The sequence below is a fragment of the Hylobates moloch genome, unplaced genomic scaffold (assembly GCF_009828535.3).
Source record: "Hylobates moloch isolate HMO894 unplaced genomic scaffold, HMol_V3 SCAFFOLD_37, whole genome shotgun sequence".
Classification (NCBI taxonomy): Eukaryota; Metazoa; Chordata; class Mammalia; order Primates; family Hylobatidae; genus Hylobates; species Hylobates moloch.
The window spans coordinates 1,594,098-1,610,156 of record NW_026652312.1 but is presented as its reverse complement, the minus strand read 5'-3'; the positions used below and the strand labels follow the sequence as shown (position 1 = coordinate 1,610,156).

General features: G+C 33.7%; 1 protein-coding gene across 6 annotated transcripts in view; it reads left to right on the top strand.

The window, feature by feature from the left end:
- The window catches only part of LOC116463465 (glutamate receptor 2), a 133,807-nt gene that overhangs the window by 100,827 nt on the left and 16,921 nt on the right, over positions 1-16,059 (top strand). For all 6 annotated transcript variants that reach the window (XM_032146584.2, XM_032146583.2, XM_058434655.1 and 3 more), the window contains exons 7-12: positions 3,539-3,706; positions 3,969-4,073; positions 4,730-4,840; positions 6,394-6,600; positions 7,098-7,468; positions 12,158-12,356. In XM_032146584.2, coding sequence (XP_032002475.1) covers positions 3,539-3,706; positions 3,969-4,073; positions 4,730-4,840; positions 6,394-6,600; positions 7,098-7,468; positions 12,158-12,356 — 1,161 coding nt within the window. The remainder of the gene's footprint in view (positions 1-3,538; positions 3,707-3,968; positions 4,074-4,729; positions 4,841-6,393; positions 6,601-7,097; positions 7,469-12,157; positions 12,357-16,059) is intronic.

Here is a 16,059-nt window from a genome sequence, read left to right as displayed (position 1 = left end):
TTTGTAAAAGGATGAAACTGAGAATTAATATTGGATAAGATTCTCCAGAGGAATATCATTCAATGTGTAGTAATTTTTTAACTAAATAATTGAGGCTATTTTAGAAAGGAGTAAATAAAATGTACCAGGCCATAAAACTTTTTAACATCCCGAAGTATGTTACATAAAACACTATTCTTATGGAAAATAATTGATGTTAAAGAAATTTCAAAATTGGTAATTAGTTTGGGAAATACTAATTGATCTGTTATTGTGGGATTTCTGAGGGTCTATAATATGTCAATGTGAAAATCATTTTCTGTACTTATTAGATCACAGAACCCTTTTGTGTGGAGTCAGTGGTTTTCAGAACATTGTAAAAACAAACTAGTTTTACATCAAGATAGATAATAACAAAAGAAGAAACTAATGCAAACCTACTGGTCAATAACTTACATATACAACATATTTTACAACTCATCAAGCTTCTCACTTACTATACATCTATTTATTTGATACAGTATTTGCCAAATAAAGTAACTAACCATCCCAGTGTACCTGGGATTGAAAAGGTTCCAGGGACTCAAGACTTTTCCTTGCAAAATTGTGACAACTGAGGAAAACCAGGGCCATTGGTCATCATAATTACCTCGGAATCACAGAGATCTGGATTCAAATCCACTTTTGCCACACATTTTTTGTGAAGCTGGGTAAAATGAAAGTTTGTAACTTGGAATCTTCACCTATAGAATTGGAATAAAAACGGTTGTGGCCTAGGGTTTTTTAGACTTACTGGAAAACTGTCTACCTCAGGCTTGTCACAAAGAGAACGAGGTAAACATGAATATTTTTCCCTACCTTCCTTTTCAACACTCTTATAACATAGACAGAAGAAGCACTGCTCTCCTTATTTTACCAAACAACCTTAGACAATAATACTTTAGTTCACTTGCCCAAGGCAACAGAACAGTAAATAGTAAAATCTGGGCTTGAGCCTTGTCTTCTGACGCTAAATGCAATGCTTTCTAAACTATAGTCAACTAAATTCAGGTGTTGAAGAAAATTTCTGAAAGTCGCCATTCATGGAAAATATCATAACACTTTAATAGTACTTAAATTTTAGTACTTTTTCTTTGAATATTTTTTAAATTTTATTATGATGTAGATACTATGTTTAGAAAAAGGTGCCCGTCATTGTGATAACCCATGAAAATTTATACTGTAGACTATTTATCCTCTTTTATGTTCATTAAATTTGAGCTATACACAGAACTTCTTTTCATTCCCCCCTTTTTTGGTGTTAGAATACTGTTTTCTGGTATCAGAGATTACAGTAATGTATTATTGATTGGTTTGGCTGATGACTATTGGACATAACAAACATGTCTAAAATGCATATTTCATTTTATTTTTGAAAAATAAGTCTCAATAAATATACATTTAAAGCAAAGTAAAAAGCACATTTGGAAAATGGACTGTAAAAATGATTTCCCAGATTTCTTCTTAATGTGTGGCTATGATGCCATTGTGATATAGCACTGCAAAGCAAAATGGTCATCCACTGAAATATAAATTTCTAACTCAGCTGAGGGACTTCGCAGAACATAAACATAGGGGCAGAGATGAAGCATTTGTTTTCAAAGGAGATAGTTACATTGCCATCATGCTCCTTTCAAATTCATTTACATCTAGTTTAATGAATGGTAGAATAAAACTGAAATATTTAACTATCCAATAAAAAATGTGAACAAATTTGTTTAGAAAAATAAATGAGCCATACATGCAGAACATAAGCAAAAAGGAACTCTGGATACAGAAGCTGTTGATATTCTCTCAGCCCAGAATTGTGTTTCTATGATTGTGACTTTTAATTTAAAATGGTAATAGGCTTAAGACTTGATTAGTTTTGAGCATTTGAAAAAGGTTGAAAGGATTTTTACTTTTAATGTGTGCATGCTCTGAATCATAGTCATAATATGCTACGTGGATCTAAATGCTTTAAATTCATTCAAGCTAATCATATTTTTTAAATGTAGTTAACCAACATTTGTAGACCTCAAACACATTTAGTAGATGGCTTTATAGCTTTCCCTTAGTAATGTGAGCAAGCTAAGTCAAAAATGTTGGCTTTTAGCTATGATCATAATTTCCATACAAACTGCAATATTTTAAAATATTTGGCTTATTCAATTTAGGTTACATTTCTTTTTCAGAGACCTAAACATTATTGTAAGAATTATTTTGGCAATAAACTTATCACTGTATAAAAACAAATTAATCAATTTTTTTCCTTTAGAATAGAAACAAACATACAAGTGAAGCAGATATATCTTGATGTGATATTTCTTATTTGCTTCAAGAAGTATTTTCTTAAGTAGATGTGCTGTATTGTCGTCTCAGGTGAACAACAGAGTATGGGGAGCTTAGTGGTTTTACTGTTAGATGGCTTATCATTTTTCCATGACAAGGAAGGCAAGATTTTCAGCGCAATTTAGAGAAAGAGAAGTGTGTGGAGGTCTGGGTATTTAGAGAAGACAAAGATGAAATTATCATTTTTGGGAGTGAAAGACCTGAAATACTAAGGAACTGAGTAGAATTATTTGGGAATGCTGAGTGCCTGTTTTGGATTGGTGATCAAGAATTTAGCATGTCACAAAATCAGTATGGTACAGTATTGCATTTTTTTCTCCCAAGCTTCACCATACTTTTAGTACCTACAGATTGAAAAATAATGACAGAAATTTTCTCAACATTCAGTAAAACTTTAATGTCAAAATGTAATTAATCATTAACTGACAGCATCATCCATTTGGCAAATGGTAGTATAGATACATGCACCTACTACTACTTATCTAGACACTGACAGCGCCTGGTACACATGTAGTATTAATCTGCTTGGCCCTAGAACCTATAATAATTCTGCTGTCCCATTGGGATCTGAATACCATAAGTTTGGAAGCAATGTTATCATACACTATTGAAGCAGGGAGGCATGGGGGCATAGAAATTATGAAGTTTTGTGGTTCTTCTACATGATTACCAGAATCGCCTAGGGGAGCCTAAGTAGACACCCCTAAAACCACTGCAGATCAGTGTGAGCATGACCACGGTTGAATTAGAGACTAAGAATCCTGAAACTAATCCATATTCCTTCTGCATTGACAAATGAATTTCTCATTAGACTGTAAAGAAATATTAATTGTTAATCTTATAATTTTATATATTACCATAGCAGGCTATAAAGTGAGGCTGTAACAAGAAGCAGGTTAGAAAAAAAAAGAAAAATAAACATTGACACAATTATTATGAAAAGGTCTCACCTGAAACAGCTGAGATATTAACATAATAGAAAATGTTTAGAGTCAAGAGCACATTTCATAGTCACCATGTTTTGTAATGCTTCTCTTCGATTCTTAGGTTTCTAGATGCAGAAATTGTGTTTAAATTCTTGGACTTTTAAATGGTATTGTGTGCTGAACAACTGCAGTCTCGATTGCTGGGGTGCAGTGAGTTTCTGAATTTTCTCCCGTGCTTATGAAATGTGTGTAATCCTTTGCAGTATACTTCTGCTCTGACCTATGATGCTGTTCAAGTGATGACTGAAGCCTTCCGCAACCTAAGGAAGCAAAGAATTGAAATCTCCCGAAGGGGGAATGCGGGAGACTGTCTGGCAAACCCAGCAGTGCCCTGGGGACAAGGTGTAGAAATAGAAAGGGCCCTCAAACAGGTCAGTTACTCAAAATAATCGCTAACGTGACTTAATATGGCCATTAATGTTTTCTTCCTGCTAAATTAGTCATCCTGGTCTTATTCCTTATGTCTAATATACAGGCAATGTTCTTTTCTAACAACACAAAGGTAAGTTGAAGAGAGAAACAAACTTTATTGATGTAGTTTTCTTGACTTCAGCTGGTTAAAGTAATCTGTACAGTGTATGTGTTTGGTTGAAGTCAATATATAACTCTGCTCCTTTCCCATTTCTTCATTAGGTTCAGGTTGAAGGTCTCTCAGGAAATATAAAGTTTGACCAGAATGGAAAAAGAATAAACTATACAATTAACATCATGGAGCTCAAAACTAATGGGCCCCGGAAGGTAAATCCTTAGTGATTTAAAGGCAGTTCTATGTGAGGAGGTGAGTTAGCTAGCCTATGAGCTCACCCGTCCAGAGAATTCTGGAGATGTGTATTCACATAGAGTTTAACAACTTCCAGAAACAGATATATTTTGAAGTTTTTTTTTTCCTAAAGTCTGTTTATTTCTGGTAAGTAACATTGAATTATAATTTTAAAAATAATTGTAGGTAGAGCTGTTGAACTTTAATTTTTTAGACTGAAGTGGAAGTCTTTAATGAAAAGAGAAAGAACTATTGTTGAAGGTTTACGGTTCAGAAGACAAAAAGTAGCTAGTGCAAATATGCATGTAACTGCTCAATTCAACATCAACCTTTTAGCTGTTTAGGCTAAAATGTCATTATTTGGATTTTAATTACATTTCTATATGACCACTCCCAAACAATTACTCTTAGAAAATACGAAAAGTGAATATGAAGAGACAAGTCATTTTTAGGAATTTTTTTATACTTCCTTTTATTCCTGTTAGATTCACGTATCTAAAAGACATTTCTATTTAGAACAAGTCCAGTAAATGTGGGTCTAATTTCAGATTCAGAATGGCTTTGAAAATGATTAAATGCTGTGCTAATAGACAAGTCATTTATCCATACGTCTGTCTGCTGTAACCTTTTCCAGATTGGCTACTGGAGTGAAGTGGACAAAATGGTTGTTACTCTTACTGAGCTCCCTTCTGGAAATGACACTTCTGGGCTTGAGAATAAGACTGTTGTTGTCACCACAATTTTGGTAATTTGCTACATATGCCATGTTTTACTTTGTATTTTCTTATGGCTAATATCTGCAGGAGTAGCTATTTATATTTTAGGAGAATAATATCTGTTTTGCTTCTTTTGTAATGTTTTAATTATTGATTGCATATTTATTCTGTTAAAAGGAATGCACAAGATCTAGCTAAAGCATTGAAAATGTTCCCCATTTTCTTTAAGGAACGCTACAGTTTACACAGATAATTCCTACCCTGGTGCTTACATCGGTGAACAATTGGGGAATGTCTTGAAGAGTGTTCCTCATATTTCTGCGAGTTCTTCACCTTTCCATTCCCACCCAATACGGTGTAAATTCTTTCTTTCCCTTTGTTACATGATTTCATGATGATGTTGAGTTGTCTTTATTCTATCTAATGAAATATGATCTCCTTAAAGATAAGGATTATTTCCCTTGTTTTTACTCCAAATTTCAGCACTGGTTGGCACATAGCTAGTACACAATAAATGCATATTGAATGAATAAGGAAAAATTGAACTGGATCTTCAACACCCACACTTTGGATAGATGGAAGAGAGATGTGGATCAGCATGACAAGCTGTTGGTGAAATGAAATGGAGAAAATGGTGTTCGTTATAGGACAGAATTTTGTGACAAACTATTTTGTTGTATTTTCTTTTACAAAAAAAAAAAAATGGCCTTAGCAGTGAAGTTGTAACTTGGTGTGATTTATTCTCCTAACAATATTGAGAGTAGATATAGATAGATTGATAAGGGATTTGAATTAAAGCATTGGTAGGCAATTGAAAATCTCTTGATAAGTGCAAATTAGACATTTGAGGATTTTTCCCTTTATCATGCCATTGAGAGGAACTATCTCATTGAGACCCCAAATATCCTCAGTGTCACTTTCCAGTGGAGAATATTGGACTGTGTTGATTCATTTTTTCTTGCTTCCTTTTTCTTACGTTTACAGGGGGAAGCTACTCTCTAGCTATACTTGTAGCATCATTCTAGGATATTGTATCTCACAGATGAAATGAGACCTGAAGCCTGCGGGGGTAGAATCAGTACATCATCATGACAATGATCCTTTCAGTTTGTGTATCACTGGCCATGAACGTGATTTCCACATGAACCTTATCTTTGGGACAGCAGTGACACAGGGTTTTGGGTGAATGCTGGTTTGGGGATTGGCCTAACCTTAATCAAGGTTAAGGGTGTGGTGAATCCAAACTTGAATAAAATAGGTGTTGAGCAGCAATATTTTTCTTTAAGTCCTAGTAATGACAAACATGGCTAGAGAATATACAAAGACTTTGTGATTTTGAGTATCTTGTTACTCAGTATGCTTGCGTACAAGCCATCTTAATGAATTATAGTGATAGACATTCTGAGTCTTTCTGGGGGAAAACATTATGCTTAAATTATTCCTCTACTGTTGTGTGTTCACCATCTATATTCTTCATTCACTCTGGCTAACAGGTAATAATTAAACCAGAAGATTTGATTCAATGAGAGTACATAATTAACACAGATATTTTAATCAGCTAAAGCAAAGTCTTTTCATGTAGGAATCTCCGTATGTTATGATGAAGAAAAATCATGAAATGCTTGAAGGCAATGAGCGCTATGAGGGCTACTGTGTTGACCTGGCTGCAGAAATCGCCAAACATTGTGGGTTCAAGTACAAGTTGACGATTGTTGGTGATGGCAAGTATGGGGCCAGGGATGCAGACACGAAAATTTGGAATGGGATGGTTGGAGAACTTGTATATGGGGTAAGTATAGCTCTTCTCATAGATAAAGTCATTCAATTTGAATTATTGTTGACAGACTGCTTCCTCTCCCTGTGAAGTATCTATATCTGAGGTTGTTGATTTCCCACATTACTCTAGAAACATTATCTTGTTGATTTGTGAACATCTGAAAGATTAAGATTGAAGCCAGAAGTAGACATGTAGATTAACTGAGACAAGCATTTCATCTCTCGAGGCATATGGGCCATATGTATTGTCAAAAGGCTGCAAATGCATGGATGCAGTGCAGATGTGTAATGATCATATTCAAGCCAGATGGGTATACTGTGTATTCATAAAGAGGAGGAGTATTCAGGGAATAATTCCTTTTTGTTTATCCTTTACTGGGACTATACCAAGGAAAAAATTATTGTCATTTTTCTGATTTCCTCTCCTTTTTCTTTGATCCAGTGACATAACCACGATTCCCTTTTCACCATGACTCCAGGTACTATTACTTTCCTTTTTTTCCCTTACAGAAAGCTGATATTGCAATTGCTCCATTAACTATTACCCTTGTGAGAGAAGAGGTGATTGACTTCTCAAAGCCCTTCATGAGCCTCGGGATATCGATCATGATCAAGAAGCCTCAGAAGTCCAAACCAGGAGTGTTTTCCTTTCTTGATCCTTTAGCCTATGAGATCTGGATGTGCATTGTTTTTGCCTACATTGGGGTCAGTGTAGTTTTATTCCTGGTCAGCAGATTTAGCCCCTACGAGTGGCACACTGAGGAGTTTGAAGATGGAAGAGAAACACAAAGTAGTGAATCAACTAATGAATTTGGGATTTTTAATAGTCTCTGGTTTTCGTTGGGTGCCTTTATGCAGCAAGGATGCGATATTTCGCCAAGGTTGGTTACTCACCTGCTTCAACTTTGTGCATTTTAGGTCTCAAGTAGACATTCATGGTGTTTATGAATTCACCCTAAAGAAGTTACCAGCTGCCGACTTCCTGTCCAAGCAGTTTAAGACTCTTAAAGGACATCCTCTTAGCTTCGGCATAAGTCTGTGAAATATTTGAACAATATTCTTCGAATGTTGCTCATCTATTTCCCTGGTGAAATTATACACACCATGGAGAGGCTATAAAATGCATAAGGTTCCTATCATTCCATGCCTTCTTGGAGGGGTACCGTGTTTTTGCTGCATATTCTCATTTTACAGTCATCTGTGTGTTGATCCACAGACCTGTATATGGGAAAATGGGCAACATTATTTATTAACTGCAAAGTAACACCTTGTTAGATAAAACTTCGTTGGCACAAATCTCATCTCTTTTATTTTCCCATCATTAGCTCATGGAAATGGTATGGGAGAGATATTATAAAATTTATTTTTTTTCTAGGTGAGGTTGCTGGATTAATATAATAGCATATTTTCAACTACCCACAAATGCCTGGAAGGGACTAATCATTCATTAAAAAACCTGTCCATATCGAATGGTAATATACAGACAGGGAATAAACTCACCTACCTTTAATCTCATTATGATATGTTAAATCTCTGCACTAGAATGCCTAATTATAGTGAATCTACCACAAAGTCCCTATTGATTTTATTCATGTTGCACATATGAATAAGAATGATAGCCATGTTTGGCTCTTCGGAGGAATAAATCATGCTTTTTCTAGTGTGATTAACATTTAAAGTCAAAATGATTATCAGTCTGCTGGCGCATTTTAATTTGGGCTCTATTACCCTTCTTCGATTTTACGGGATATCTTAATAACTAGTGGAGCGGGTGCCTTTCGTGATACAATTTGATTATATTGTAAATTTTTAAAATCAGTTTTGAGAATAACAAGTGATTAAGAAAACTGAAGCTCAAAGATTTGCATGTTTTGCCATCTTTTTAGTATATTTCACAGAGTAAGATAAAGGAAATACATCATGTAGGCAGAAAGTATCATGTAGGCAGAAATTATCAGTAGCTTACTTCTCTGATAGTAGGTAATTATAGTGGGAATGATAAAAATAATTACATTTTTATGAATTATACATATTTTAAAAATCTTGGTTCCACCAGATTCCCTGTGACTTCCCTGTGGGACTTCAGTGAATTAGAAATATGCCAATGGAATTTGCACAGCATGACATATTTGTGTATATATATATATGTATATGTGTATATATATACACATATATATTTTTTTACCTCTGACAAAATATATAAGATTCATAGTTTTATCATCTCTGTATTTAGTTTATTTGATCTAAGTTAAAGATATACAGAGAAGTTTCTAATAATTTGGAGGCAAATACTAACCAAATTGGGGTCTCAGAGAACATTCTGATCCATAAAATGATAAAGAAGTGGTTCACCCTTTGGTAAGAAGGACAGTGAAGTATGTTACCCTAGTTCTGAAATGTAAGGCAATAATATCCTGTGCTATGCCTTTTGGATAGTAGGGAGAAGTGTATGTGGGTTCATTACGAGGTAAGACATGTCAGCCCAGTCTGGCCTGGGTTCCGGTAGATGCCTGCGCCTGGGCATGATGGCACTGCAGGTAGTTGTTTAGGTATCCAGTGTTTGTCGAGGAGTGGGAAACCTATCTGCACACAGGGGCTGGAGCACAAGGCATATCAGCAATCTGTATTATCCCAGAGTCGACCATGACATACAGATGACTTCTCCTTTTCATCAAGGCTGCATCTAAATTAAGATGTTTTTTCTATGCTTTTGATTTCATTCATGAGTCATGACACTACAATTTCACATGTAGTAACTTTTATTTCCTGGTAGGATAAACAGATTTTTAGATAGCATATTTTTCCTTGTTATTGATTGGTATTTTTTCATTCAGAATGCATTTGATAAAAATTTATTTTATTAAAACATTTGAGGTACATATCGTTCACTTATGCTATATATATGAATTTTTAAATTCAACATAATACATTGGAAAAGTTAATGATTTTTAATGAACAAAACTATCATTTTTTAAGAATGCAATGTTGGTTACCCTAGTTGAGAAGAATACAGTAGTTTATTATCATTTTTAAAAAGCATGACATCCACAGATCACTTTAGAAATGTCTTTAAATATTAAAAAAATTATGATTCTTTTCCAAGTAAAATGATATGAAACTATATTATTAATGTTAATAGGACACATTTAAGTTGTAATCTAGAGTTATTTATTAAATTAAGTGACTTCTCATTTGTCTGAAATTAAGTTTAGAATATCTTAACTACAAGACATGGTCTCATGAAGAATAGAATCACAGAAATTATGACAGCAATATGCTGTAAAGGTTATTTTTATTGTCCTGTTTGCTTCTCGATTGTCCCCAATGACCCTAAAGGAATCAAATGAATATAAAAACGTGTATCATTTAAAAAATGATTTAGTAGGGATTAAAAAGAAATAAGAGCATATGCACATTTCTTTATTCCTTTGGTGCTGATGCTGATGGGCAAAAGTTTTACTTTTAATTGTAGAAGTAATTTTTGTCTGTCACCATAAAATAATATTGAATTTCCTTCTCTGCATAATTTCTCAGGAACTCTTTGAGAAACATGAATTGATACTTTAAAAATACTTAAAAGTCTCTACTAAAAATACAAAAAAATTAGCCGGGTGTGGTGGCGGGCGCCTGTAGTCCCAGCTACTCGGAGAGGCTGAGGCATGAGAATGGCGTGAACCCGGGAGGCGGAGCTTGCAGTGAGCCGAGATTGCACCAATGCACTCCAGCCCGGGCGACAGAGCGAGACTCCCGTCTCAAAAAAAAAAAAAAAAAAGTAAATGATAAATAGCTGAAGTACTTTTCACCTTTGAATTATTTATAAGTCCAATAAAAATTTTTAGATATCATGTACATTTTAAATCAGTTGACATATTAAATCTGATAAAAGGAATGGAATAGAGGACAACTTACATCTAACTTTCCTTAATTTTTACAACTGGAATAGAATGACACAAAAATGATTCTTAAACATATCATAAATTAATATGCAATATGTGGAGTCAAAAGCAATTACCATGTAATCAGCTTTTGTTTTAAGGGATTTGAGCAGTCAGGTGCTGAATCTGCCTTCTTAAATACATCATACATGTCATATAACTATACTTGCCATTGATATTGGATAAATAGTGAACATTATGAGAGTGATTGTGTCTACATAAGGCATTTTTCAAATGTAAAATATATTTAATGTCCTTTTCAGAATATATGTGAGAAGTGTTTAACTTTTTCCATCCTTTCATTTTTTTTTTGTATTCTGTACAGACTTTGTGATAAAGACCCTTAATTATATTCTTTTTGTTATTCCTTGCTATTTTTCTCTCTCTATCTCCCTTATTTTAGCAACTGATGTTTTTATATCAAAAAACTTTTCATTTAAGTTAGCTTCTCTCCTTTCTTAACTGCTTGAGTGGTTTATTCTACAAATATTTTCCAAGTGTTTGATCTAGAATATGTTTCATCAAAAGATTTATTTCTTACTGTTAATTGTCAGAAACTTTAGATCATAAATTGCCAATCATGATCTAAAGTTTTAGAAATATCACTTATTCACACTAGCAAGTCTAATTGTTAGACATAGCAGAGTTATTGACAACAGAGAAAGGGTTAGTTTTATTGGTTTGTCAGTATCACTTAAATTCTTAGTTATGTGCAGAATCCCATCAGATCTTTCAAAATAATACAGTGTATATCTTTTTCTATATCTCTATACCTGTATTCCTCTACTTCATGTTTTAAAGTAAATTATTGGGAATCTATTAAGCTTTTAAAAACTATTTTATGTAAGAATTTGTAGTCAGAAAAATAGTTATTTTATTATACATCAAACTAGAAATTTATGTCTTCACACTTTTAAATGTCTAATTTGTTTTCTTTGAGTTTTATTTATTTTTTTTTAAGCAGGACACATAAAGGAACAGGGTCATAGCCATCCACACTCTGAAGCCATCTGATTTTTATTCATTAATAGTTATATTTTGTGCGGTATCTTTGCTTGTAGCATTATTTTTTCCTAATTTTTCTCTCCTGTACTGTATCTAATACCTATGTTTTACATACACAAAATTAACAAAATTTGAGGCCTTTTTTGTTTTGGAAATTCACTGATTGCATTAAAGGGAGGGTTTCTTTGGTGTTTAAAGTTACATCTGTAGAGTATGCTTTTTTTAATTTTTGATTTTTTTCATAAACGTTGTTATGAGCTTTGCTGGTGATATTACATTCTCTTGTTTATGTTTACTTACGTCATGAGTGGATAAATTTTTATGAGTATTTGTAAATTTCTTGAAATTGCTTTCTTATGGGATTCATGTCATAAACTATTTGGGCGTTACAATTATGAAAGTATTCCAGAAATCAGAAGTTTTGACCTGTGTGTATGTTATTAAATTTAGCTACTTTGTACTCCTTGCCCAAAATGTTTAATGATTTCCAGTTTCATTAACTAGTAGATACATTGAAAAATATAAAATTAAATATTCCCCTATAAGTCAATATTTGCATAATGCTGTTAACTTGTTTTTTTATTAGGTCATTCATTTCACTTTACAAATCCATTTCATACTTGTTATTAGATCCCTCTCTGGGCGCATTGTTGGAGGTGTGTGGTGGTTCTTTACCCTGATCATAATCTCCTCCTACACGGCTAACTTAGCTGCCTTCCTGACTGTAGAGAGGATGGTGTCTCCCATCGAAAGTGCTGAGGATCTTTCTAAGCAAACAGAAATTGCTTATGGAACATTAGACTCTGGCTCCACTAAAGAGTTTTTCAGGGTAAGAGATTCTGCTTTGTAGTTTCTGATTTTGTTCCTGAAATTTAACCTATTTAAACTTTGTTTCCCTCCCATAGTCAATTCCAAGGTACTATGTGAAAGTTAACGCTAATTCTATCTCTGTTCTTGACCTTGTCTCTGTTTCTGACCCTTCCCTATCCCGATACTTAGGTCTAGCTCTAGTTTTTGATTCCTAACTCCTTAGGAGAAAAATCACAATGTTGCAATGAAATCTGTTTTACAAAAATTGATTGTCCTTTTGGAACAAAATTGAAGTAAAGTATAGTAGTTAAGTTTAGATTATTATGCTTTCAACAAAACATCTTATTTTTGTTTGATTTTAAGTAAATATGACTGCATGTATCTTACCTAGTTTGTAATTGAAAAACTCACATTCAAACCAATTATGTTAATTATGTGTGAGGAAACAGACTATGTTCATATGTGTCGATTCTGAATTTTCTGTTCAAAGCTTCCAAGGAAAAGCCAACAAAGGCCCTCCACTTCCTAACTTTTAAAATATGTAGCATATTTATACAGAGCCTATTAGATGTAGGTTACTTTTTTCTTTTAACTTTTGTTCTTATGCTCTGTTTATAAGATAAGCCCAAGGACCTGATGTTGCCATAATTTTCTTTCTCTCTACTACTGTGTGTATAAAACAACTCTTTCTATGAAAATGTTTAAATGCAGCTGATTAACTTATGTCTGAAGCCAATATATGTGACATATAATGGTCTCTGATAATCTACAAATATCTTCGAATATATCTGAGTTTCAGTGAAATCTAGTCCAACTTATTCTGGAATTAGGATTAGGACCTTCAAATGGCCGTCAAAATTTGAAGACTATCTCATGCTACATTACCTCTGATCTCTTTTCTGAATAACTTCAGTTCAGCTGAAGATACTATGGGAGAAAGGGTTCTGGGAGTGGGGGTGGTAGAACCATAGCTAATAACAGATAGTAACTTGGGTGTATGTGAAGAGTCCAGGACCTTGATGAATTAATTAGGTACCTCAATATAAGTGCAAAAATGTGGGCCATCAGCAGCTTTTTTTTACTTTAATGAAGATTTTAGAATGAATCTTGTAATGTAGATTTCTTACTAATGACAATGTATTATCATTTCTAAACATATGCAATACGTGTATGAATACTAGGTTTAAAAATGTTGTATGTTCCTCAATTAGCAGTGCATTTGAAAGCATTTTTAATATTTGTATGCAATGTGGCTTGCTTTTATCTTATTTGGAAAAATAAGGTGCTCCCTCTTGAAGTAAATGAGATCTATGAGAATGATGCAGATGCCTGTTATAACAGGATTTACTTGGTGCTACTTATGTTGATTAAAATAATCTTAATTATTTTCAGACTCTCTCTTCCAGTTGAGTATGCATCTATGGAGAGTTTCAGTTATTACCTTGTTTGGACAATAGTGGTGGCAGCTACCTTTCCCTACTACACATTCACATTCACAAAGCTTTTCAGTATGTCTTCACTGAGTCAATCATAGAAACGTGTCTTAATCACCAAGGTGCCATAATTGTATGGCCAGTGTATTCACATTCCCTAGTAGACAAGATAAGAAAGCTAGTTGAGTTTGGGAAAAGAATGTTGCTACTGTTTTGTTTCAGTGCACTAACCTCATGGAGCCCATTTGTTCCAATATGCAATTGTGGAGGTTTTATAAGGTTGTGGAGCTTTTCTTCCCTAGAGTAATAGAGAAGTGATGTTGGATAGTTAGGCAAACTGATGACTTCTATCTATCAGTATAGCTCCCCAAAGAAGTTTCTTATCCATTACCTCTTTTAATCTAACAATATTTCTGTCTGGTAGTCAGGGCAATGATTTTTGTTTGATATCTGAGCATTATTAAATGGAAGCTCAGATAATTTGGGGTATTTGATCAAATTCATGCAACTAATAAGTCTTTTCCTCCTAGCCAGGGTTCTTTCCATACACTATTTTTCCTCGTGCAGCAAAGTCTCTGGATTTATTTCACTGCCTTCATGCTCTGTTCTTGGTTACATCCACACTTGCTTGTGTAATGCTAGAGACACGGTTGAACCCCAAGCAAGTCCTCACAGTTCCTCTCAAACTATCTCCAAGAGGAACTGTTGATGAATTTACATTGGCTAGGTCTCAGTGCATATAATGTTGTAGTGAGCTTCTCCTTATCTAGAGAAAGAAGAGTGTGGGCTCAAACTTGTTTAAAATCACATTATTCTGTTTGTACCAAAAAAAGAGAAGCCAACAAAACAGCATGCATCACCAAAGAGAGTAAGAAATTTATATGTTAATTCTTTCATTGAAATATATGACTTGGTTGCAATTTGGGAAATTATGTATATAACAGTTTTGTTTCTTCAAGTTGAATTAAATAAAAATGTTGCTAGTTCATGAGTAATTTTGAGAAATTTTGCTAACTTATAATAATATTTGATAATTGGATGCCGTGATGATTATAGTAAGGAAAATCTTATTTTTGCTTCTGATTCTCAAAATGTTTTCTAGGATACTATGGCTTTCCAACTGTATCCATCAAGTATCATACCTTTCACATAGAGTTCACTGAATTAGTATAAGGAAATTGAATAACAGATTCCCTTTGAGTCAATAACTTTTTTCATAGAATGTTGAAGCTAATTTAGAGACATTTTAAAGACAAAAAAACTTGATTTTCATTAATATTGTTTCCTTAAATCATAGGGTCAACTGCAGTATGTCTATTGGCTATAGTGTGGTTGAATTGCTGACTTTCTGTGGAAAAATGTGGCAAAGGAAATTCTTGTTTCTATTCCTAAAATTAACATTCACCACAGGTCTTGGGTTCATCCTCTCTCAACTTTCCTTTGGTCCTAAGGAATTTGGGGGCTTCTGTGTAAGGTAGATACAGAACAGAGTGAAAGCTGGCAGACTGATTATTATGGTACCCAGCCTACCAGGAAAGGGATATGGATGAAGTGGGCTGAAGCCAGGCTGAAAACACGTATTGCTTACTTTCTTCTCTGCCCATTCATTATGCTTACTTTCGGAGCCAAGACCCAGTAAAATAGCTGATAACACATGCAATAATACACTTTTACCACTTGCCAATCTTTAAAGTTCTAACATTTATCTTCATGTTTTGTAATGTGGCTTAATTTGGCTTTAGTTATAGCTTTTTCCTTTTTATGCTCTTTTACAACTAGGAATTTTATTAGTTGTATTATTGTTAAATTTTCTGCTATCACTGGGTTTATTAAGTCAACTGTTGGTTTTCATCATAGCCAGAGATTTGGATTTAGCATCACAGACATGGATTTGAGAAGTTAGGTCATTGTTTAAATTTCAAATAATAACTAACTGAAAGATAAAAAATAAGCTGAGACCATTTAGAAATTAATGGCCAGTTCTAAAATAGAATTCAGAATTTTGAACTCCTAGTCTTTTGTCTCAATGTTAATTGTTTCATAAAAGTATATTCTTGTTGAGATAGAAGCACTTCATATAAATTTATAAGATGAATATTTTATTTGATAGTTAGGGATCTGTTTTGTACTGACATGATGTTTGTTCTTCCATTAAAGTCTAAGATATTTTCAGATTTCAGATAAATAATAGCAAACCATATTATATTAATATTACTTTAGTAAAGTCAGTGAGTATGTAATTGTTGTAGAAGTTCAATTTAAGCTGCAGATTTTCTAATTTAAAATCTA